Source organism: Pelophylax lessonae, assembly GCF_965119305.1.
Source record: "Pelophylax lessonae genome assembly, chromosome: 13".
Taxonomy (NCBI): Eukaryota; Metazoa; Chordata; class Amphibia; order Anura; family Ranidae; genus Pelophylax; species Pelophylax lessonae.
The window spans coordinates 145,752,754-145,777,424 of record NC_138780.1 but is presented as its reverse complement, the minus strand read 5'-3'; the positions used below and the strand labels follow the sequence as shown (position 1 = coordinate 145,777,424).

The following is a 24,671-nucleotide window of genomic DNA, read 5'->3' as shown; positions in this document are numbered from 1 at the left end:
CCGTGGCATCAGTACAGGCTGATGTACGCGTTTCCACCGATTCAGTTGCTGTCCAGGTTCCTTCGCAGGTTACACTCGGAACGCAGCACGGTGATTCTTGTGGCACCGGACTGGCCTCGCCGGTCCTGGTACGCAGACCTCGTGAATCTGGCGGTCGACGCCTCTTGGCGTCTGCCTCTTCGAGACGATCTACTGTCTCAAGGACCGATTTACCATCCTGCTTTACAGTCGCTGGCTTTGACGGCCTGGCTGTTGAGACCGAGGTCCTGAAGGAGAAGGGTCTCTCTCCAGAGGTCGTTCATACTTTGATCAACGCGAGGAAGTCTTCCTCGGAAGGTTTATTACCGTACTTGGAAGGCCTATTTTGCCTGGTGTGAGTCCAGGGGGTTTTCACCCCGCACGTACTCGGTTTCCCGTGTGCTGTCTTTCCTTCAGACGGGTGTCGATCAGCGTTTGGCGCTGGCTACGATAAAGGGTCAGGTGTCTGCGTTGGCCGTTCTGTTTCAACGTCCCGTGGCTTCCAACTCCTTGGTTGGCACCTTTATTCAGGGTGTGCGGCATCTGGTTCCTCCTAGGAGGGATCCTTTGCCCCCTTGGGACTTGAATCTCGTTCTATCTGTGTTACAACGTGCTCCTTTTGAACAGATCAGGGAGATCTCGTTGTCTATGTTGTCCAAAAAGGTCGCCTTTTTGGTGGCGATCACTTCGGCTCGCAGAGTGTCGGAACTGGCGGCTTTGTCCTGCAAGTCTCCGTACCTGGTTGTTCATTTGGATAAGGTGGTCTTGCGACCTAATCCTTCTTTTCTGCCGAAACGAGTTTCGGAATTCCATCTTAACGAGGATATTGTTTTGCCTTCGTTGTGCACGAAGCCTAAACATCCAAAGGAGATGAGATTGCACTCTCTGGATGTTGTTCGGGCGATAAGGGTTTACCTTAAATCGACTGAGTCTTTTCGTAAGACGGACTCCTTGTTTGTTCTTCCAGAGGGTCCTCGGAAGGGCATGGCGGCTTCGGCCTCTACCATCGCCAAATGGATCAGGCAGACCATTGAACAGGCCTATGCCTTGCAGGGGAAGGTTCCCCCTGTGCCTGTGAAGGCGCACTCTACTAGATCTCTGAGTACGTCTTGGGCCTGCCGTCATGGGGCTTCTGTAGCCCAGGTGTGTAAGGCGGCGACTTGGTCGACCGTGCACACTTTCACAAAATTCTACAAAGTAGATGTTCAGGCATCGGCGGATGCTTCCTTTGGCCGCAAGGTTCTTAGTGCGGCTGTTCCCTAGGGTCCCTTGTTGGGGACTCCTGGCTGTTGGGATAGTTTTTTGTATTCCCTGGGTTTTTTGTCTTTTCCTGGGTTGTTGCTCCTGTTGAGCACTTTTTTTGCCGTTGCCCAGCTGGTTTCCTTCCTTTGGTAAGGTTCCTTTCTTTGATGTGGAGACTGCGTTGCCTTTCGGCGCGGATGCGTTTCCCACCCCTCATGTTTGCACTGCTTTGGGACGTCCCCATATGTGACGAATATGAAGAGGCGGCGACTGTCGGAGGACGTAAGAGAAAACGGAATTTTTGTAAAATCTTACCTGTAAAATTCCTTTCTCTGAGTCCTCCGACAGTCGCCGCCCCCGCCCCTCCTTTGGGGTTTGAATGTATACTCTACTGCTATTCCACTAAAACTGAGATATGGTTGCAGGAAGTAGGAGGGTATTGACTGAGGGGACCACCCCTTGAGGGTGGGATATGTTAAAGCTTTATTGTTAACATATTCTGTTGCCTAGCTACTCCTTCGGAGCAAAGTCTAATACCCCATATGTGACGAATATGAAGAGGCGGCGACTGTCGGAGGACTCAGAGAAAGGAATTTTACAGGTAAGATTTTACAAAAATTCCGTTTTACAGGTAAGATTTTACAAAAATTCCGTTTTCTGACATTCAAAAACAAAACAAAAACAAATCAGTGACCAATATAGCCACCTTTCTTTGCAAGGACACTCAAAAGCCTGCCATCCGTGGATTCTGTCAGTGTTTTGATCTGTTCACCATCAACATTGCGTGCAGCAGCAACCACAGCCTCCCAGACACTGTTCAGAGAGGTGTACTGTTTTCCCTCCTTGTAAATCTCACATTTGATGATGGACCACATGTTCTCAATGGGGTTCAGATCAGGTGAACAAGGAGGCCATGTCATTAGCTTTTCTTCTTTTATATCCTTTCTTGCCAGCCACGCTGTGGAGTACTTGGACGCCCCACAAGCTCATCTTTGATAATACCAGCCCAAACCAGTACTCCACCTCCACCTTGCTGGCGTCTGAGTCGTACTGGAGCTCTCTGCCCTTTACCAATCCAGCCACGGGCCCATCCATCTGGCCCATCAAGACTCACTCTCATTTCATCAGTCCATAAAACCTTTGAAAAATCAGTCTTGAGATATTTCTTGGTCCAGTCTTGACGTTTCAGCTTGTGTGTCTTGTTCAGTGGTGGTCGTCTTTCAGCCTTTCTTACCTTGGCCATGTCTCTGAGTATTGCACACCTTGTGCTTTTGGGCACTCCAGTGATGTTGCAGCTCTGAAATATGGCCAAACTGGTGGCAAGTGGCATCTTGGCAGCTGCACGCTTGACTTTTCTCAGTTCATGGGCTGTTATTTTGCGCCTTGGTTTTTCCACACGCTTCTTGCGACCCTGTTGACTATTTTGAATGAAATGCTTGATTGTTCGATGATCACGCTTCAGAAGCTTTGCAATTTTAAGAGTGCTGCGTCCCTCTGCAAGATATCTCACTATTTTTGACTTTTCTGAGCCTGTCAAGTCCTTCTTTTGACCCATTTTGCCCAAGGAAAGGAAGTTGCCTAATAATTATGCACACCTGATATAGGGTGTTGATGTCATTAGACCACACCCCTTCTCATTACAGAGATGCACATCACCTAATATGCTTAATTGGTAGTAGGCTTTCGAGCCTATACAGCTTGGAGTAAGACAACATGCATAAAGAGGATGATGTGGTCAAAATACTCATTTGCCTAATAATTCTGCACTCCCTGTATGTATGTATGTATGTATGTATGTATGTATGTATGTATGTGTATATATATATATATATATATATATAATATACTTTTTACACAACATTTTGCTGTCAACTTCTGCCAACAAGATCCTGTGTGCTAGTTGTATTTTCTTATGGCCATGTGCATGAACACTAGGAAATCCATTATCTTGTCAGTTAACAGCAACAGTTTTTTTTTCCCCTTTGGGATAAAGGTTATAAACACAAATGAATAAAAGCTGATCGCTGTAAGCACCCCTGCCAGTGGTAAATGTTTTTTCTCAGCCCTGTAATGGCTACATTTACAGAAGAGCTTGTTCTGTTGAAAAACAGATTTATTGGCCACACCACCAGGTCAAAATAAGGAAAAAGCCTAAAACAATAAAATGGATACAGCTGCCACATCTAAGAATTGGTAAGCTGCAATATAATGTTGGCTTTTGGGTTTAATACCGGATTTAAGGTTCTCCTTCGCCTGTCATCAATCTCTACCTATACCGTGTTTTATAATGAATGTATAATATAAAGGCCACAACAGAATATTGTAAAGTGAATGGAAAAGAGTGCAGTTCAGTTGTGACTCCTAATTATCCTGTCTATGTGACAGAGGCATGGAACCTTTATGATTGGATGAACTGCCTCCTTTTAGTTGATGTATTATGTTTATTGCTTGTCATGTCTATTCTGGGCTACTGCAAGAGAGAGAAGAAGCTTTCTGAATTTTATCTTGTGTGAACATTAACAACATGGCAGCATTGTGGACAGTCGCCAGAATACAAACACAAGCCCTAGTTGGCGCATTACTGGAAGATAGACGATCCACATTTTTTCAGGTAAGAAAACCCATCATTTATTTGCATTTTTTCCTATTAAACAATATTTCGGTTTATTTTAAAATACCTTGCTTCATTTTTTGACCTCCATGCCTTTTGGCACCAAATTTTAAGCAGAAAATGTATTTGTTTTTAAGGTTAGAACTACATGAGGTCAGTCAGTCTCTTCCTGCTCCTTTGCAGTAGCTCAGTGGACAGGACCCTGTGCTGCAGACTACTACTCCGTGATTATGTGTAAGTACTTAATGAAAAAAAAATACATAAATGTAAGCTACTATTCAAGGAGCTTAGGGATTATTTTTTATGTTTCTTGCTTTTCCTTTTCACAGGAGATGAAGGGAGAGATGAACAGAGACGGCCATTTCCCTCAACCAGCAGAGGTCTTGAAGATATGCATCAATGTGTATCATCCCCACACTGCTCTAAAGCCAAGATCTTTCCACACTGTTCTTTAAAGAAAGAGAATATGCCATTTTCTCATTCTGAGTGCATGGTAACAGCCATGGATGAGGACCGGCTTTCTCTATCGGGGGGCTCATATGTTGAGGAAGTCTGTCATGCAAATTTAGGGCATACAACTGCAGAAAAGCTGTTAAATGCCCATATTATAGGCAGTACGCCCTCCAATTTTCCTCCACATGTTGATGAATCCGCTCAGGGACAGATGACCATAGCTGAGGTGTCCTCCAATTGCTTGTCTGAATCAGACCTTTATCTGGCTGAGCATGATTCTTCTTCAGACAGCCAAGCATCCAGCCAACATGAACGACCTAAAGTGAGGAAAAAAAAGAAATATAGGCGGCGTTCTTTATTGGTATCAGAGTCAAAAAAACCTATGAACTTTCAGATATCTCCTGAGGAACGTGCAAGCAGGGCCCAGTGTACTTCCAGGGGACAATTTTCCTGTGTTGACCAAAGATTAAGAGATCTTTGTGAACTCCAGAGGAGCATGGCTACTGACCTGCGAGGTTTGCGCGGAGAGATGGCCAACATTGGTTTGATACTGGGAAAAATGCTGGAACTTCTTGAGAAATCTTCAGCTGCCAATACTGGGGTAACAGAGAAGCTTCAACATGAAAGAAACTAAAACATGAGATCATTTTGCAGCTGTCTCAAGTAGGAGTAATGAGTCTGGATCATTGACTGTTCTTAGCTGTTTCTTTTGTTATAATGTGCATTTTGTATTTCCTTGTAAATAAAAAAAATCTGCTTTTAGTGTGCTTGTTGGTGTCTGCTGTAATTCATGATCATAAAATGGAACTTTGGTCACGCCATTTTTAATTATCAGACAAATTCAGGAAAGCTCAGATTCTTTTAGGTTTTTTTCTGTGTTCTCATTGACCGATATTCTTTCACTTCTTATCCTGTGATAAGACAAAGTGAAGAGAAATCTACACAAGCACCAAAATAATAAATACAATTTTGACAAAAGTTCTAATCTTTTGCATTTTGGGAAAAAATACCTGGTGTTGCAGTTTGGCAAAAGCCTACCAGTGATTATTATACCCTATTTCATACTTTTCCCAATAATGTGTGGAGATGTTTTTTTTCCTTTTTGTTAAAGTGAATTTGTACTTTTGCATATTCAACATAAAGCAATCATTGTGCTTGATGTCAGGTGCTGTACTAGTGCTTGTACCTACCCTCCAGATCTCCAGAAGCTGTTTGGGTTTTGGGTGAGGACACAGCAAGACATTAGTGGGCTCAGGGGTTGTAGTGGATGCTCATACACACCTAGTTATGGAAGGTATTGCACTTCACCAATAGTAGTTCTGGGTTGATGGCGCTCTGATGGGGCAGTGGGATATTGAGTGGAAGGAAAGTAGGTGTAAGCAGCAGAAAGCTTATACTGTTCTGGCCACATCCCTCCCTACAGATGCTCCTACAGTTCTCATGTCAGCATGTTCTTTTTGATTTGCTCTGTAATCCAGTTTTGTTTTGCTTTTTATAATTATATAGTTATCCATGTGCAACCTGATTGTTGGGCTGGCTTTGTGGTTACCAAAAAGCCATTTTACAGGGTCTGACAACTCCAGCCTTCTACTAAGCAGATGTAACAGACTTAGTAGGAGAAGGTTTAGACTTCTTAAAGGGTGACTGGTGCAACTTCAGCCCCTTTCACACTTGTTGGGACTTGTCCTTTGACTTGGGACTGCAAAGTGGGATGACAAGTCTTACTCCATGATTTCCAAGTTCCATTTAAAGCTGTGTGACTTCAAGCTGAAACGACTTCAGAGTAGTCCCTGCACTACTTTGGTCCGACTTTGATCCCATAGACCTCAAGATTACACAGGCATTGCTTCAAGTCCAGTCAAAATTGTGCAACTTTTAGGTCGTACAAGTGTGAAAGGGGCCTTCCTCTTTGTCTCAGGTCGGATCTAGTGGGTTGCTGGGGTGGTCCACCGGGTCTGAGACCAGTGGATCTATTGTACCAATAACACTGTGTAACACTGTGGGGTTGATTTACTAAAACTGGAGAGAGTGCAAAATCTTTTGCAGCTCTGCACAAAAACCAATTGGCTTCCAGGTTTTTTTTTTTTTTTTCAAAGCTTAGTTGAACAAGCTGAAATTAGAAGCTGATTGGCTACCATGCACAGCTGCACCAGATTTTGCACACTCCAGTTTTAGTAGATCAACCTCTGTAACAGATTGTTAGTGACACACAGTGTTGACATTGTGCCCCCTGACTTTTTTTACTGCACCCCCAGATCAGACAGTGGCCTTGCTCACTGTGCTTTCTGAATTGCCAAACACATTGAGACTTCGAAGACCAAGTTTAGTCTGGTGGCTGTGAAATATTTAGTACAGCTATGTTTTTTTTTTTTTTTGTTGAGACCACAAGAATCTTGGAGGGGTGTTTTTAAGATCACTGACAAAGGAGATGTGTCTGCACCGTTCATCACAGCAGTCCCATTAGCCCTGGGTGGTGTGATGGGCCCATGATGCCCTGGACTCTCAAGAAATAGATTGAATGGATGTAATTAAACCTAAAAGACAAGCAGCAGCAGGACTGAGCAGTAATCTTCCAGGGTCAGATAATGCCATAAAATCTTCTTTTTTGGTTTTGTTTTAAGTCGTGCTGAACTTTATTCTTTCACTTTGTAGTTTAAAGCGATTGTAAAGTCTAGTTTTTTTTTTTCCCCTATAAAAATAACAAACATGTTATACTTACCTGCTCTGTTGCAGTGGATTTGCACAGAGCAGCCCAGATCCCCCTCTTCTTGGGTCCCTCTTCTGCTGTCCTGGCCCCTCCCTCCTGTTCAGTGCCCCCACAGCAAGCAGCTTGCTATGGGGACACCCGAGCTAAATCATAGCTCCCTGTGTCCATTCAGACCCCGCCTCACCCCCTGACTCCTGATTGGCTAGCTGACTCAAACAGCAGCGGCAGCCAATGGTGCCGCTGCTGTGTCTCAGCCAATCAGGAGGGAGAATTTTTGACAGCTTAGACACTTGTGGACATTGCTGGACAGAGAGGGACCTCGGGTAAGTATGAGGGGGGGCTGCTACACACAGGTTTTTTATCCTAATGCATAAAAATGCATTAAGATAAAAAAAAAAAAAAAAAAACCTTCGGCCTTTCCAACTCCTATAAAGAGGGAATTGGACATTAACCATCTTTTAGCCCCTGCCTATTCAGTCCACCATTATGCCATCATGTCATTTGAATAGATTAGGCTTTCCGTTTATGGCCAGCTATACACTGTTCAAATCTCGGCAGGTTCAGCAGCCAGGAACCGACCGAGATTCAAATCGTTAATGGACAGGCTGAATGTACCAAGTTGATCGATCAACTTGGGTACAGCCAGCCTGCTGAATGCTCTTGCGATTATCACTAGTGGCTGCTAACAATAATCGCTGTCTTCTCTCAGTGGGGATGGGTTTTCCCTGCCAGGAGAAGACAATGATCTGGCAGGAGGGATTTCCGCATCAACACTGTCTGTCTGTGTTAATGGGGGAATCAAGCAATTTTCTTTCCTGCAACCCATGTGTGCAGGAAATAAAATTGTTCTGTGTATGGCTGACCTAAGACTGGAACCAGATAGCAGCTACCTCCTGAAAGGGTAAGCTGCTCATTCAGGTGAAGAATGGAAGGTTTTCCAGTGAAATATGTTGAGTTGCCTGTGTGTTTAAAGTTTGGCAATAGACAGACAGCATAACCTTTTCCATTACCTTACTCCATATATTTGTGCAGCTCTAGTGGTGCATGATGTTTGTTTAAAGGGGAAGGCCTTCGCAAAACATTTTGGTATACATTTTAATTTTATAAGTTTACGATTTCAAATAAACAATGTCAATTTCTATGTAAATATTCACTTTAGGTGCTTTTCCGGTGTATTTTTTTTTTTTTTTTTTTTTTTTATTGTAACACAATATCGATTGTATGTGCAATATTTTAAATCGTTTTTTGTATTTTATTTATTTTATATTACACCATCATCACAAATCATTCCTCTTTGCAGTACAGATCATCACAGTGAATGTAGTACATGGTGAACATGCTTGTGTCTATGATCGTACTGCTGTGTATTCATTTTTTAATCATTACTAGTATTTGAAGTTTTCTGAATGTGGCACCAAGGGTAAAAATAGACATACACACAATGTCAGTGAATGGCTGGAAAATGCTCTGTAGCAGGATCACAAGCCCAGGAGGTGATCAGAGCCACTGAGTCCTACTACCTTTACCACAGGATTGCCACAAATAAGTGTTATATCTTGTCTCCAAGCACAATACACAATAGAAATGTGATATATACATACACATACACACACACACACACACACACACACACACACACACACACATTCACACACACTCTCACAAAAGTAAGTACACCCCTCACATTTTTGTAAATATTTTATTATATCTTTTCATGTGACAACACTGAATAAATGACACTTTGCTACAATGTAAAGTAGTGAGTGTACAGCTTGTATAACAGTGTAAATTTGCTGTCCCCTCAAAATAACTCAACACACAACCATTAATGTCTAAACCCCTGCCAACAAAAGTGAGTATATCCCTAAGTGAAAATGTCTAAATTGGGCCCAATTAGCCCTTTTCACTTCTCGGTGTCATGTGACTCGTTAGTATTACAGGGTCTCAGGTGTGAACGGGGAGCAGGTGTGTTAAATGTGGTGTTATTGCTGCTCTCTCTCTCATACTTGTCACTGGAAGTTCAACATGGCACCTCATGGCAAAGAACTCTGAGGGTCTCAAAAAAAGAATTGTTGCTCTACATAAAGATGGCCTAGGCTATAAGAAGATTGCCAAGAAACTGAGCTTCAGCACGGTGGCCAAGACCATACAGCAGTTTAACAAGACAGGTTCCACTCGGAACAGGTTGAGTTGAGTGCACGTGCTCAGCGTCATATCCAGAGGTTTTCTTTGGGAAATAGACATATAAGTGTTGCCAGCATTTCTGCAGAGGTTGAAGGGGTGGGGTGGGGGTCAGCCTGTCAGTGCTCAGACCATACGCCGCACACTGCATCAAAGTGGTCTGCATGGCTGTCATCCCAGAAGGAAGTCTGTTCTAAAGATGATGCCCAAGAAAGCCTGCAAACAGTTTGCTGAAGACAAGCAGACGAAGGACATGGATTACTGGAAGGAGCGCAAGATCCCTACATCCATCAGTGCCGTGATGTCGTGGAAGAGGACTCCAGTGGCAACCCGTGAAGCTCTGGTGAACTCCATGCCCAAGAGCGATAAGGCAGTGCTGGAAAATAATGGTGGCCACACAAAATATTCACAGTTTGTGCCCAATCTGGACATTTTCACTTAGGGATGTACTCCCTTTTGCTGCCAGCAGTTTAGACATGAATGGCTGTGTGTTGAGTTTTTTTGAGGGGACAGCAAATTTACACTGTTATACAAGCTGTACACTCACTACTTTACATTGTAGCAATTTCTTCAGTGTTGTCACATGAAAAGATATAATAAAATATTTACAAAAATGTGAGGGGGTGTACTCACTTTTGTGATATACTGTTTATGCAGCAACAGGCTACGTTTTGGTTATGGGACTTTTTTTCTCAGCTGCATTTAGCAACACCGCTTTGTCTAGTAGTGTTTCCCCACCAATATTTCAACAGTATAAATGAATGGCCAGTGCGCTCACCTATAACAGCAAGGAGCACATGGAATGGCTACCCTGCCAAATAAAGAACTAATACCTATCTTGCCACCTATGCCACCAAGAGCTAAGCTTGCTGATCAGTATCCGACACTTCAGGCTAGCAGTGAAATTCTATTCCGAATTCTACATTTGAGATTTGCTTCAGTGTGTATCTTTTATACTGTATTTTACATTATAGGAAGGTTTCTGATGATGTGAGTAGAGATCATTGAGCCTGGATGTCCTCTACCCAAGAAGGAATATTTGTCATTTATGCTCAAGATGGCCAGAAGCGGAACACGCTGGTTACATTTTCTCTCCAGATGTAAAAAGAAGATTGTGTTGTATTTTCACTTTGACAGTGTAGTTCAGTTATGATACAGATTCAGAATAAATTTAACAAATTACATTTTATATTATTAGCTGTAGGCATGAGAGGGGGACAGAAAATCTATCAGATGGCGTATAGGACCTAAAGAGCAGGCTCTCTATACAAGACACATACCTCTGTATTGAAACACCCCTACTTATTGCTCTGCCCAACTGCTGCAGGTATTCTGCACTTTCAGACTTTGAATACCTGCGCCTCCCATCACATGCAGTGGTTTTCTTCTACCAGCCCTACATCACTACAGGATGTATGTGCCGGCCGGAGGAACTATTGCATGCAGCAAGGGGACGGGTATTCAACTCATTCGAATGGACAAATACCTGCTTGCGTCTGGGAAGCTTGAAGCAGCTGTTTCATTACACAGGTTGATGGAAAGTAAAGGCTCGTACACACTTGACGAAATATCCTCCGATTTTTTTTTTTTTTCTTTTCGCTCTCATGCTCAGCGTACACATTAAACGAAAATTGGCCGTGCTAGGGATGGAAGATATTAATTTTGGTGTTTATCCCTCCGATTTTTTTCGTTGAAAATGTCGGCATCGGCTGCTGAAATACGATTTTTACTCGGACGGGAATTTTCGGCAGATTTTCTACTAGTGTGTACCCCACTTAAGTGCCTCTTCTATACAGAGTTGGTATTTTTTGTAAGTGACCCTATGGCGACAGTGCCCTGATTGGCAAAGTCCAAGAAATTGTAAAACATACTGGACATTGATCTTTAGCCAATAAAAAAAATATCTTGGGTTGGACAGCTTTACGCATAATGCAGTGGCTCCCAAATTGTAGGGGCCAGCCAGATTGAGAGAATTCCACATGTAGTTGAGGGCACATGTTATACACAGGTTATACTATTATTTAGGATGTGACATGTTGCTAATAACCAGTCCTCCCCACCCCTGTGACAGCAGGCAGGCGGTTCTTCTGTTGCAGCTGCTGTCACATATAAAATGTGGGGTGCCTGCACAGCTGCATCATTAACTAACAGGGATCTGTAAATAAACTGAAAATCCCGTCTCACCTTGCAGCCTCGTTTCTACGCCATTTTTTTTTTTTTTTTTTTATTATATTAAAGTTTTCAGCTAGACTTCCCTATATGCTCTATGTACTGTTTACATGGAATTGATAAGTTAAACATTTGTATATTTATATGGTATATTTTTGTACTTTTTGCAAAATGCAAACTACTGATCCTGTGTGTGTGTGTGTGTGTGTGAATATATATATATATATATATATATATATATATATATATATATATATATATATATATATATATATATATAAATACATCTTCTGTTTTCTGCTTGAAAAATGTATTCGAAATTCAATATTACTTGGAAAAAAAAAAATCTAAGTATATAAAGCTGTTCAAGAGAGACCCCAAGGAAAGAGTTTAACACAACTGAAAGTGTTCAAGTGCACCCTTCTAACTTAGCCCTGGTGGGAAAATGAAATTGGACCCCGGTGAAGAAAACCAAAGTGCCAACAACCCAACTTAAATTAGATCTCCTGACCTGGGTATTTGAGACTTGATGAGGCCTACAAATTCTATAACCATTACTGTTTTTGCAGATATTAAAAAGACCGGGTTCACATATGTGCAGGAATGGTTTCTGTTCGATTTGTAGAGGGAGTCCGGTGTAATTTTCGTTCAGTGGTTCAGGTGCAGATTTTTAAAGTGTATGCCACTGGAAATCACACCTGAACTGGACTGCAAATCGTACCTTTTTAACCCCTTCGCACCTAAGGGTAAAGCAAATGTTAATGCGTAAGCACAATTTATCAACTTTGACGTGTTAGTAAAACCGTACATATCATCACAACTACTTTGTGTATCCAGGTGGATTATACTGCCTTTTGGGCTTTCATTTGATTCTGCAAGGAGAGAGAGAAAGGGATACAATGTATCTCTTTCCTCCATTCAGAGAGAAAACACGGGGGCGAGCTTCACAGTGATTGATTACTATAACCAATCAGAGGCTATCAGTGATCAGGTGACTTTGAATTGGGAGTTCTGAGTCCCGATCGTTAGTATGGGGCCCGGGGCTCTTGGGTAGACCCCTGGTCTCTGTGCTGGGAGCGCCCTGTGCCATGCTGTCAGAGCCTGGTACAGATTCTCCACTGCTTAAGCAGAAACACTTTAATGGAGATTCTGCACTTGCAATCATTAGGAGAAGGTCAGCCCATGCATGTATGTCCAACTGTTCCATCTCTGGCCAGTTAAACTAAAATACAGGATACAGCAAAAATAGAGAAAGTTGGGAGTACAGATCCCGAAATCAATATGGAGAATCTATAGGAAAAAGTGAAATATTAGGTTAAAACTTTAACTGTATGTTCAGTACTTAACAATAATTTTTATGTCACATTAATATAAAACCTTTGCAATCTTTGGGGTTCAGAACACTAGCCAGCTGCTTGTTAAAATAAATGGTCTTTATTTTTCTTTCAAAAAAACAGAACAAACAAAAACAATTTTCTTCAGCAGATTAAATGAGATGTATGGGGTTACATCCCCCCCCCCCCCAATTTATACTTGCCTAGGTAGATGCTGCATCTGTCCCCCCGACGCTTCTACACTAAGAACCGAGCAATTGAACACCACCGATCACTTGGTTCTGACAGCTCCTCGAGCAGAGAGCTTCTAACTGTCAGTCAGCAGCTCTCTGCTCTTCCCCCTCCTCACTCAATTGAGCGCTGGGCTGTGGAGGGGTGGGGAACCGGCCGGCTCGTAGAGGCTGAGCTGGGTGTCGGTCCAGGCACCTGGCTGATCACGACTCTGTGGTTGTGATGATGCAGTGCCTGGACTGACATCTGTGACGTCAGCAGAGAGCGGACTTCAGTCACAGAACGGGTCACGGGAGTACAGAACGAACTGCACTCCTGTGATCCATAGGAGATGTACAGTCAAACGAGCTTTGGCTGTACATTTCCTTTAAACAAAAACCGCCCATGATTCTGGTATACAGCAAATGACACAACAGATCACCACCAGTAGAACAGGCTGACACCAGGGTTTGGGGTTCCTGTCTGTTTTCAGGGTCTAGGAAAGGACACCTCGGTAGCCAGATATAAGACAGTCGTCCTATAATTGTATCTTCTTCCACTCAACACCTCACAAATGTCTGCTGACAGCTTCCTGCCCTTTTTAGCCCTTTTGCAGATGGGTTAACCTGTTCTGCTGCCTCTAGTGACAGCAAGCCAGGGATTTTCTTCCCCTGCTTGCTTGCTGTATAAAAAAAAAACAAAAAAAACACCCATGCGGGGCTCCGCCCACCAGGCCGGGTAATTCATTCAGAGTTCTCTGAATGGGAAACTACAAGTACCGACAGCCTTTGCGGCTTTTAGCTTATAGTTCTCAATTTAACTACCATGGCGCTCTTTAGCGATCTGATCATTGTCTTTTTCTCTCAGTGTTTATCTGCCTGCCCCGTACCTGATACGAGCAGACCGATACTGAGATGTCTGCAGGAGTCCCACGTGGCACCATGCATCTGCTGACTGTGGGTGCAATACTTTACAGGCTCCAAGTTCTAAATAAATGCACTTTTTTTTTTTTTTACCTGCAAAAAGATGAGCATTAATTTTTGTTATTTAAAAAGGTGAACTTATCCTTTAATAATCCAGGGAAAGCTTTCCCATTCTATAGGATCACTCTGGAACCCATCCCCCCCTGCATGAGTGAGAATCCCGGAGTACTCCAACTGAGCTTTTTCATCCTCCCTAAGGGGACCATAGCCCAAATATTAGGGACACACATCAGCCTCCCAGTACCCATCCCTGGCATCCTGTACAACTCGTTTATAAATATTTTTTCCAGCCTGCAGGCAGAGCCAGGTACACGGCCATACCAATCTACACCCATGGGAAGGGCTGTCCTAAAGCATTTCACATTTTTCTTGTAATAATTGTAGAGCTTTTTTAGATTAGTCACTAGAGGGAGCCCTTAGGCGTTCAGTGCAATTACTGTCTGTCAGCAGCTGTTAAGATGAGATACCTGCTGCACAGAGTGTATGGTTTTCTTTCTATGCAAGATATCAATATTAACACAGTTAGTAAGCTAAACGGACAAGTGAACATGTAATACAAGTGCTGGATCTCTCGGCTGTTATGGTGTCCGGGTTACCAAGAAACCATAGAAGAATCAGCTGTTACCTTTCTAATCTGGTTATTCTTGTTTACTAGAGGGCTAACGTACAGGTGCATTGTAGTGCAAGTATTAATCGCGCTTTAACCAGAAGTCAATGTCAATCAGTCTAGTTTGCAACGCCTACTGTACAGTTCTGTAACCACAACATTGGCATAATATTAATGTCTTCCGGTAAAGGGCACAAGAAACAAATGTCAATGAGCTGAACCCAGACTAGGAAGACTAATCTCATGATTACTGATATTTCTGTCATTAGAGGAGCTCTGCTCATTTCTATATAAATTAAGTCAGCAGCTACAAATATTGTACCCAGGGATTCAGTGCTGTCTCCACCTGGGCCGGTTCTTTGCCAGTCTTTAGGTCCCCGGTGCGGCCATCTTGGATATGGGAAGCTGGCTGTGACTGCCTGGTGTTTCACAGCTGAATCCCCACTGCTTATGTGTGAGCTGCACTGCGCATTCGGTTGGTCCCACAACCTCCTGGGACTTGTGATGTGTCCCAGGAGGTTTCAGGGGCCAAATAGGTTTACATGAAAGACAGCAGGTACAGAAGCAGGATTATGCAGTAAAGCAGTGCAGAGGACAGACTAGATGTAGAAAGTACAGTAACCCACGGGGACCACTCTGGTTTCAGTCTAATAAAGTCAGACTAGAGAAAGATCAAAGGAGACCCCTGTGATATTAAAACCTGAATATTGCCATTGCTAAATTCTTCTGCAAATACTAGTTACTGTGCTGTCACACTGATTATTTGGCCTCAATGCTTTGAGTTACTGATCCATTATAGGCATGCTGATAAGTACATTTGACTTTCTAGGCATCTATATTTTTCTTGTGACCGAGTTACTTTTATATTAGATCTAAAGTCAGCATCTTTAGTTTTAAAATGCCTGTCAGATTTTTTTTGTTTTTTTACCATCTTTGTGCTATAAAAGTTATACATAGGTAGAGATTTACTAAAACTGGAGAGTGCAAAATCTGGAGCAGCTCTGCATAGAAATAAGCTTCGTGTGTCTTTTTTTTTTTTGTCAAAGCTTAAAGTGATTGGAAAGGTTTCCGGTTATTATTATTTATTGAAATAACAAACATGTTATACTTACCTTCTTTGTGCAATTGTTTTGGACAGAGCAGCCCCGATCCACTTCTTCTCCAGGCCCCCCACACTCGTGTGTTCTCGCTCCCGAGCGGCCTCTGTGTGCCTAGAGTGCGCCTCTTCCGCCCCTCCTCCTCACTGCTGTGTCTCAGCCAATAAGGAGGCAGAGACCTGGAAGAGCTTCTGCTCTTGTGCACATCTTGGGATCGGGCTCAGCAGAGTAAAAAAGAGGGGAGCTGCACACTGAAGGTTTTTTTAACTTCATACATAGAATGCATGAAGGTAAAAAAACCTTTTGGCTTTAGAACCACTTTCATTGAACAAGCTGTAGTTTAGATTAGAGGCTGATTGGCTACCATATACAGCTGTACTAGATTCTGAGTGCTATAGTTTTAGTAAATCTCCCCCAAAATGTCCTCTTGTAACTAGAACAAGTGTCTCCATTGGAAGAATTTACTTTTTGTTCTGATGACATCTCAGACTATTGGATTGTCACCTTTAATTCCAAGGACAGCGGTCACCATTACAGGCAGAGAGAGCAAATCTCCCTAACGGGCAATAAAAACTTGACAGGGGTTCTAACTTATCACCAAACCCAAATCTTTACATATATTTTAATACGACTGGATGCTCCTTTTTTAGGCCCCTTTTCTCACAGCAGAAATCTGTCCTGTTTCGCAGCGTATTTTTTACACATTGTGTATTTTTCTCTTATGCTTTCTTTTCTTGTTTGCAGGGAATCTTGCCATTGCTCCTTGTACTTCAGACGGAGGGACGTTTACAAGTGACACCACCTCAAACAGCGATCAAGGGAAAGTGTTCCTCAGCTCCCTGCCACCGAGCACAGTCGTGTACACCGTTCCGCATTCTTTAAAACAGGACGGTCTGGAACGCAGCCTCGTCTTTTCTCAGTTAATGCCTGTTAATCAAAACACAGCACAAGTAAACATTAGCATGCCTTCAGAGGATGCCTTGCAGTCCGTTGCTGCCTCCTTAGTAAACGGAACTCACTCCCCAAATTTCACCCTTGCTCCTTCTACCTTAATTACCGCAGCTGGGCAGCTCGCTTCTGTTACAGGGAACCAACCGGCAGCTGTCAACCAGTCCATTTCTGCATCTGTCGCCGCCACCACAGCCAGTATCACTCCCACTAGTAACGCAAACTTTGCACCTCTTTCAAACTGTCACTACATCACTACTCAAGACATGTTGTCTGTTTCTACATCACAGGCAAACCTGGGGGAATCCATCCCCACAAGCAGCAATAATAACACCAGCCACTCGGCTCCTCAGGCCCATCAAGATTTCAACAACCATCACAATCTGGTTCTTCAGCCTTTACCCGAGGCAAAGCAGAATTACCTATCGGTTGGCCACAACACCACTATTAGTGGCAGCGTCATGCTGTTGGATGCAAAATCCCAGTATGTCCTAAGTGGTATGGTCAACTCTGGCTGTGAGGAACTTGAAGGTGACAAAAAGGAGTTGGTCAAGCTTCAGAATGTTCAAATGGATGAAGATATGCATGACCTATAAGCAAGAAAAAGTTTCTAAAGTCAATGGATTCTGATGACCCTTTTACAGTTTCATCGATAGTTGACTAAAGTAGGATCTTTTTGGCAAATCACCCCTTTGTTTTTTCTCAATTTGTTCTTTTACCCCCCCCCCCCCCTTAAAACCAGTTAAATCCTTTTTTTTAACTTGGGTATTTAAAGGAAACACCACTTTGGTGTACGAAACAAAAAAAGAACTATTTTTTTTTTTTTTGGTACTTTATTACTTTTTGGGCTATGCTGGAAATGTATATAAAATTATCAAATAAGGGATAAAACAATGGCATCCTCCCCTTTTTCCCAAGGCTACACTCTTGACACTTTTTTTTTGTTTTTCCTTTCAAACTTTATTAGACAAATTGGAATGTTACATTTGAACAGTGACTTTGCAGTGAGCTTCTGCTAATGCAAGAATGTTATTAATCTTTGCCAACTGTACTGTCCGACTAAAACAAACAGAATGTCGTGTCATTTACTTAAGGTATCGTATTCAGACCTCCTTTGTAGTAGCAATTGCAGCAGTTGTAAAACTCCTTAAATTAATTTTACTTGTAGCAAAAGCTGAAAATATGCAAGACTTTTATTTTTTTATTTTTTGGAAAACACTAAAAGCGAATTTCAAAGCCTTAGAATAGCAAATTGTAACTTTATTTTTCATAGTTTGGCCTTGTTCTCTGCTGTTGCAATGAATTTTTTTTATCTAAATCTAGCTATTTTAAAAATTTCCTGTGCCTTCTGGCCTGTGGGCCATTTATTTAGCAGCCAAGCACATACTAAGAGTGGAGCGGTCATATGTGTCTTGTTTGTCTGGTTATATTTGTGATACGTTTTTTATTGGAAGATTCAATCCACATGTGTCTATAGGTTAGATAGAAGGGCCGGTATACTGTCCTTCAGACTTCAGGGGGGCCGGACTCTGGGCAGTGGGAGTAGCAGTTGCCTCAGGCCCTGTAGTCAGTGGGAGTTCCCCATCATTGGTGTCAGTGGGGGGAATGCTCTGTTGTTGGGAGGAATTATGCCGCAATGTATCAGTGGGAGGAATAGTGTCTTGTATCAGTTGGAGGTATAGTGCCACAAGGACCAGCTAACGTGGCCCAGTTGGCCATTTTTTGGAGGCCACTGGGTTAGATCGTCATAAAATAAAATATTTGTTCTAGAAGCCATCACTTGAGTTGGCTTCCAGGAGTAAGGCTGGTGCCACAGTGGTATGCCCAGAACATTGTCAGGAGACCAGCAGGCTGTGGACAGTTTAGATATTTTGTTTTTGGATTGTGACATCTGGCTGCCATTTTTGGGAAAATCAAAAAGCCCTGCCTGTGATGCCTTAAAGCCGGACACTTGTGACTGTGCACCTCCTGCCAGCTTTTCAAAGCAGGGAGTGTAGGTGAGTCCATTTCAGGGACTGTTGTGTTCTTTGATAATTGTCGGTAGTATGATGCATATGGTACATGAACCCTTTTGTGCAGTACATAACTGACAAGTCGCTAGCTTGATCTTCTATTCACCTGACATGCACATCTACTAACAGGCAGTAATAGAGAACACTGGTTTATTTGTGCCCTGTCCATAAAGATTAATAGAACATTAAGTGACAGTTTTTAGGCTCCTGATGTAACTCTGCTGCGATGACAGTTCATGATCCATTCATGGTGCAATTGGCACCAACATTTTAATTGGGTGATAATCTTATTCCATTCATGGGATTCTGACCACCCATCAGACTGTACATGTAGCTGCTGTTATTTAAGCAGCAGTAGAGTACTATATGAATTGATATCGCTGTGTAATGAACCCACACATACACTGCACAATGGAAGGACTCGGCGCCCAGTTCCATAGGGATGTCCACAGTGCCAGGTTTATGATAACTCTAAGATGCTCAATGTGAATGCATGTGTTCATCCACATTTACCGTCCTGGCTGTTGGACATTGGCTGAGATTTCCAATGGTATAGGGAGTAATATATAGAGAGAAAAAAGCCGCGCTAACTGTAATATGATAAACTCCTATGATAAATAACCTAAGAATGACTCATGAGGAAATCAACTAAAAACAAAAAAGTTAATGTACACCAATACATCAAAAACATATGCTGATAATGGGTATAGCTGTATAACTAAACATAAGTGGAATATAACAGTAAGTTCTCTGCAGTAGAAGCGTACTGATCTTAACAGTCCATAAATGATCACATAATTGATGTATTGGTGTACATTAACTTTTTTGTTTTTAGTTGATTTCCTCATGAGTCATTCTTAGGTTATTTATCATAGGAGTTTATCATATTACAGTTAGCGCGGCTTTTTTCTCTCTATTGTCCTTTTGGTGCTGTCTCGCCTGAAGCTGCAGCTTATTATTTAGTTAGCGCGGTTACTCCTTCCTTTTTTTAGGGAGTAATATATGCCCCATACACAGGGTGTTAGGTTTGCTTTGGATTGGAGGAATTGGAGTGCAACAGGTTATTTCTTGTAGCACATCATGATTGCATTGATAAGCCTGTAGGATTGAAGCCTCCATAAAGGGAAACTTTAATTGGTTTTGAGAATGCACACCATACCTTTTTCCAGTATTGGCGTTATTTGAAATCAAAAGCAAATTTATATGACCATTTACGTATTGCTTGCTTTTCTAGATTTGCTCATTGCATGCCCTAATGTCAGCCAATAGCAAACCTGTTTGAAAGCAAAGCTCTAGATGCTGTTCATAATCTCAGAATTCAAATTTTATTATATATGTGTCCTACCATAATTTACTGATCTCACAGTATGGGCACTCACCCATCTGATGGGTGCTGAAGTTCTGCTTCATTAATCTACTACTTTCCTCCCTGTCAGTGAAGGAATCAGCAAGCACATTGACGAGGTTATCACCTCCTTTGCCGTAAACATATTCAGTGTTGGGTTGATATGCACTGTTCAAAGCCATAGAGTCCTAAATGGCTGAGAGTGCTGCCCCTCCTTTTCCCAGTCTGAGTGCTGCTGTGTTAGTGAACACAAGAAGCTCACAAGACAGATACTTGTAAAAATGTTAGTCATATGTAAAATATGTTCCGTGACTTTTTAATCACAGAGTTAAATTGCGTTTTTAAGTATTTGCCTGGGTTTCAAGTTATGACTGCTGCTTTTAGAGTCTGTCCGGTCAGACATGGCCTATAAACTTATATACACACATAATAAATAAATATATATATATATATATATATATATATATATATATATATATATATTGCAGCACACAGAAACCATGTTTTTATATTGTTAGGGTCGTTAGTAATTTTTTTACTAAAATATTATCTTAATATGTATTAAATATATATATAGTTTCCCTTTAAAGTGAGCATGGTAATTTGTTACCCATTGCAATTGTAGCTGAATTGAGGCCTAAATCCAAGCAATGTAATTGTTCTTCAAAACCTGACCACTCCCTCCCATCATGTTCCTAGGCCAATGCCAGGTCATCAACATCTTTTCTTGCCTGGAATCCTGAAGATCATTTGGATTTCATTCTGATACTTGGGAATCCTGACCATCATTGGGATTCTGATCTGATATTTGTTGCATCGACACTGGCAGGTGTACAGTCATGGCCAAAAATATTGGCACTCCTGCATTTCTGTCAGATAATGCACCACTTCGCCCAGAAAACTGTTGCCGTTGCAAATGTATAGGCATTCTCATGTTTATATTTCTTTTGTTTGTATTGGTATGATGCAAAAAAAAGTAGATAAACCTCCAAATCTGACCCCTTCCACGCAAAACTCCAAAAATGGACTGGACAAAATTGGCGCCCTCAATTTAATATTCAGTAGCTCACCCCTTGGAAAAACTAACTGAAACATTCCTGCAACAATCCATTGAGTTTCTTACATCTCTCTACTGGAATTTTTGACCACTCTTAAACATAGAAACATAGAATGTGTCGGCAGATAAGAACCATTTGGCCCATCTAGTCTGCCCAATATATCTGAATCCTATGAATAGTCCCTGGCCCTATCTTATATGAAGGATAGCCTTATGCCTATCCCATGCATGCTTAAACTCCTTCACTGTATTTGCAGCTACCACTTCTGCAGGAAGGTTATTCCATGCATCCACTACTCTCTCAGTAAAGTAATACTTCCTCATATTACTTTTAAACCTTTGCCCCTCTAATTTAAAACTGTGTCCTCTTGTGGTTGTTTTTCTTCTTTTAAATATGCTCTCCTCCTTTACCGAGTTGATTCCCTTTATGTATTTAAAAGTTTCTATCATATCCCCTCTGTCTCTTCTTTCTTCCAAGCTATACATGTTAAGGTCCTTTAACCTTTCCTGGTAAGTTTTTTCCTGCAATCCATGTACTAGTTTAGTAGCTCTTCTCTGAACTCTCTCTTCTTTCGCCAACTGCTCCAGGTCTCTCAGATTGGAAGGGTTCCTTTTCCCAAATGCTGTTTTGAGATTTCTCCACAGGTGCTCTGTGGGATTTAGATCAGGGCTTATCGCTGGCCAGTTCAATACTCCCCATCACTTTGTGAACCATTTCTGGGTCTGTAAAATCCATGACCTCTGACGGAGACCCAACTTTCTGATACTGGGCCCTACATTGCGCCCCACAAGTCTTTGGTAGTCTTCAGATTTCATAATGCCATGCACACGGTCAAGACATCCAGTACCTAAAGCAGCAAAGATACTCCAAAACATCAGTGAACCTCCACTATATTTTACTGTAGGGACTGTATTCTTTTCTTTAAAGGCCTCATTTTTTTTCCTGAAAACTGTAGAATGATGGGTTTTACCAAAAAGCTGTAATTTTGTTTCATCTGTCAACAGCACATTCTGCCAAAAGGATTTTGGCTTCCTCGGGTATGTTTTTTGGCAAATTCTTATTTGGCTTTTTTAGGTTTCTGTGTCAGCAGTGGGGTCCTCCTGGGCCTACTACCATCGCGTCCCTCTTCATTCAGCTGACAGTTGTACCCCGTGCCTGAAGGTCAGCTTGAATATGTCTGGAATTTGTTTGAGGTTCTTAATCTACCATTCAAACAATCCTTTGTTGCAATTTTTGATCAATTTTTCTCTTTCGGCCACATCCAGGGAGATTAGCTACAGTGTCATGGGCTGCAAACTTCTTGACAATGTTGCGCATAGTGGACACCGGAACATTAAGATCTCTGGAGATGGCCTTTGTAACCTTGAGATTGTCCGTGCTTTTCCCCAATTTTTGTTCTTCAAATCCTCAGACAATTCTTTGCTGCTCTTTCTCTTCTTCATGCTCCGTGTGGCACACAGACGAAACAGAAAAGTTGAGTCAATTTTTAACCATTTTAACTGGTTGGTGGTGTGATTTCTATATTGTCAGCATGTGTTAATTGATACAGTTTAGTTTAATTACAAATTATAGGAGCATCAGAAACTTGGAATGCAATTTATTTCTTACAATTTTGAGAAGGTGGCAGAAATTTTGTCCAGGTCGTTTTTGGAGTTTTGCGTGGAATGTGTCAGATTTTGCTTGTTTCTCCACTTTTTTTGTGTCATACCAATACATACAAAATAAATAAACATGAGAAAGCCTAAACATTTGTAATTGCAACAATTTTCTTGGCGAAGTGGTACATTATCTGACAAATGCAGGGGTGCCAAATTTTTGGCCATGACTGTATATGGTGGACTCCTGGCAGTACCTAGTGATAGAGGCTGATTAAAGGGTATAACCTGGGAAATTAGAAGTAGTCTTTGACGACCCCTTTATAGTAATAGAGGAGGATTTCGGAAATCCTCTTTAAGGAAACTGAAATAATGGTAGTTACTTTTAGTAACGTAAGCACATAGGTAAGTTACCCGCTCCCAAAGGCAATGACAATCAGTAATTAAAGCATATCTAAACCCAAGAACAAAAAAAATGAATAATTACAGTTTACCAGTTCCTTTGATGTTTGACGCATTTGTTTTCTTTATCTTAGGCTATGTACATTTTCTGCAAGTACAGAAAATTCCATGTCGATCCTGTTCAGAAATTTTGCATCTTTGTAATTTCTTGTGCACTGAACTGATATATCAAACAATGTTATCAGCTTTCACAGTTATCTTCTGTGAACTGTACCCCCTCCCTATGTAATTGACATATCGAGAAAGGGAGGTGTTGTGGTTCAAATCAGGAGAGCAACCTAGGATAACAACCCTTTTTATAAAAACCGTACCCTGAGGGTTGTCACACTAGGACAAGAAATTTGTTACTGGCAGGATTTCCCGTCCAAAGTTAAAAAAAAAAATGAAAGTAAACGAATGCAGCCCCTGCATCTAAGGCTACGTTCACATGTAGGCATTTTGGGGGCGTTTTTCTGCTCTAGGATCCGCTCTCAAAACGCCCAACAAGACAAATCCTATTAATTTCAATGGCCCCTGTTCACATCTGAGCGTTTTGACGCTGTGAGCAAAATGCCCAACGCTCAAAAAAGTACATGAGCTTCTTTTTGGGCAGATTACAGGCGTTTTCCGTTGGTCTCTAGTCAATCTAAAAACGCCTGCACAAAAAACGCCTGAAAAAACGCCTGTAATAGCAACGCCAAGATGTGAACGTAGCCTAAGAACAAGTATTCTGCGGTTATAGTATATTTTTGTTTTTGCATTTTTTAGATACGCTTTATTTCAGTATTCCGTTTAAGTCCATGTCAGTAAAAGATTCCTTCTAGGAAATGTACACACTACATTTTAATTTGAATCTTTTTGCACTATTTTAATAAAATCCTATTTAGACTTCTTTTTTCACTATTGCATGGAACCTGCATTAACAAATATATAACTCGAGGCAAAATGCTATTTATACTTTAACATTTTGTTTCTGACTAGTGAAAAAATGATTTCTCTCGCCTTTCCTGTATCTGTGTCATTGGAGAATCTTCTCCACTCCTTGTAAGTCTTTTTGTTTACTTGACTTTTCTTGTGTTTTGCATGTCTGATATTATTTTTTTTTTATTTTCCTGAAAAGTCGTAAAAATGCAACTGAAGCAGATGAGACAGACAATATAAATGTAATATGTCCTCTAGTTTAGAAACTGGGAATTGGTGGCCTTTAGCTGTGTTTTATGTATTATTTAACTTAAATATGCATGTCCAATATCCGGCCTTCTTTTCTCGTGTTCATACTGCTTCTTTATGCATGTTTCTGTTTTTTTTTTGTTTTTATTTATATATGTTTCTTTTGTGCCTTATGATCCAATTTGAACAGAAAATACACCCGTTGAATTTTATGTAGTAATTTTTAATAATGCATTTTTTTGTTTCGCTAATGGTACCAAACTCATGTCAAAAATCATTTCTGTGCAGTTACCCAACCAAAGAGGTATGGCGATATATTTTTGTTTTCATTGTACTGTAATAGGGATTTATGCCTGGACAAGTTTTATTGTATTCTGAAATGATGTGAACTTATTTTTCTAAACACTATACTGAATAAACTTTTATATTTATACATTTTGTCTTTTGTATGTGGAGGATCATTTATGGCAGGGATTGATAAATTTACTTT

At 41.4% G+C, this 24,671-nt stretch overlaps 1 protein-coding gene across 1 annotated transcript in view; it reads left to right on the top strand.

The window, feature by feature from the left end:
* The window catches only part of LOC309543194 (homeobox protein SIX4-like), a 79,128-nt gene extending 61,442 nt beyond the window's left edge, over positions 1 to 17,686 (top strand). Inside the window, exon 3 of the mRNA XM_082242619.1 lies at positions 16,357 to 17,686. Within this exon, the coding sequence (XP_082098745.1) occupies positions 16,357 to 17,156 (800 nt within the window). The 3' untranslated portion in view covers positions 17,157 to 17,686. The remainder of the gene's footprint in view (positions 1 to 16,356) is intronic.
* Positions 17,687 to 24,671: the final 6,985 nt, after the last annotated feature.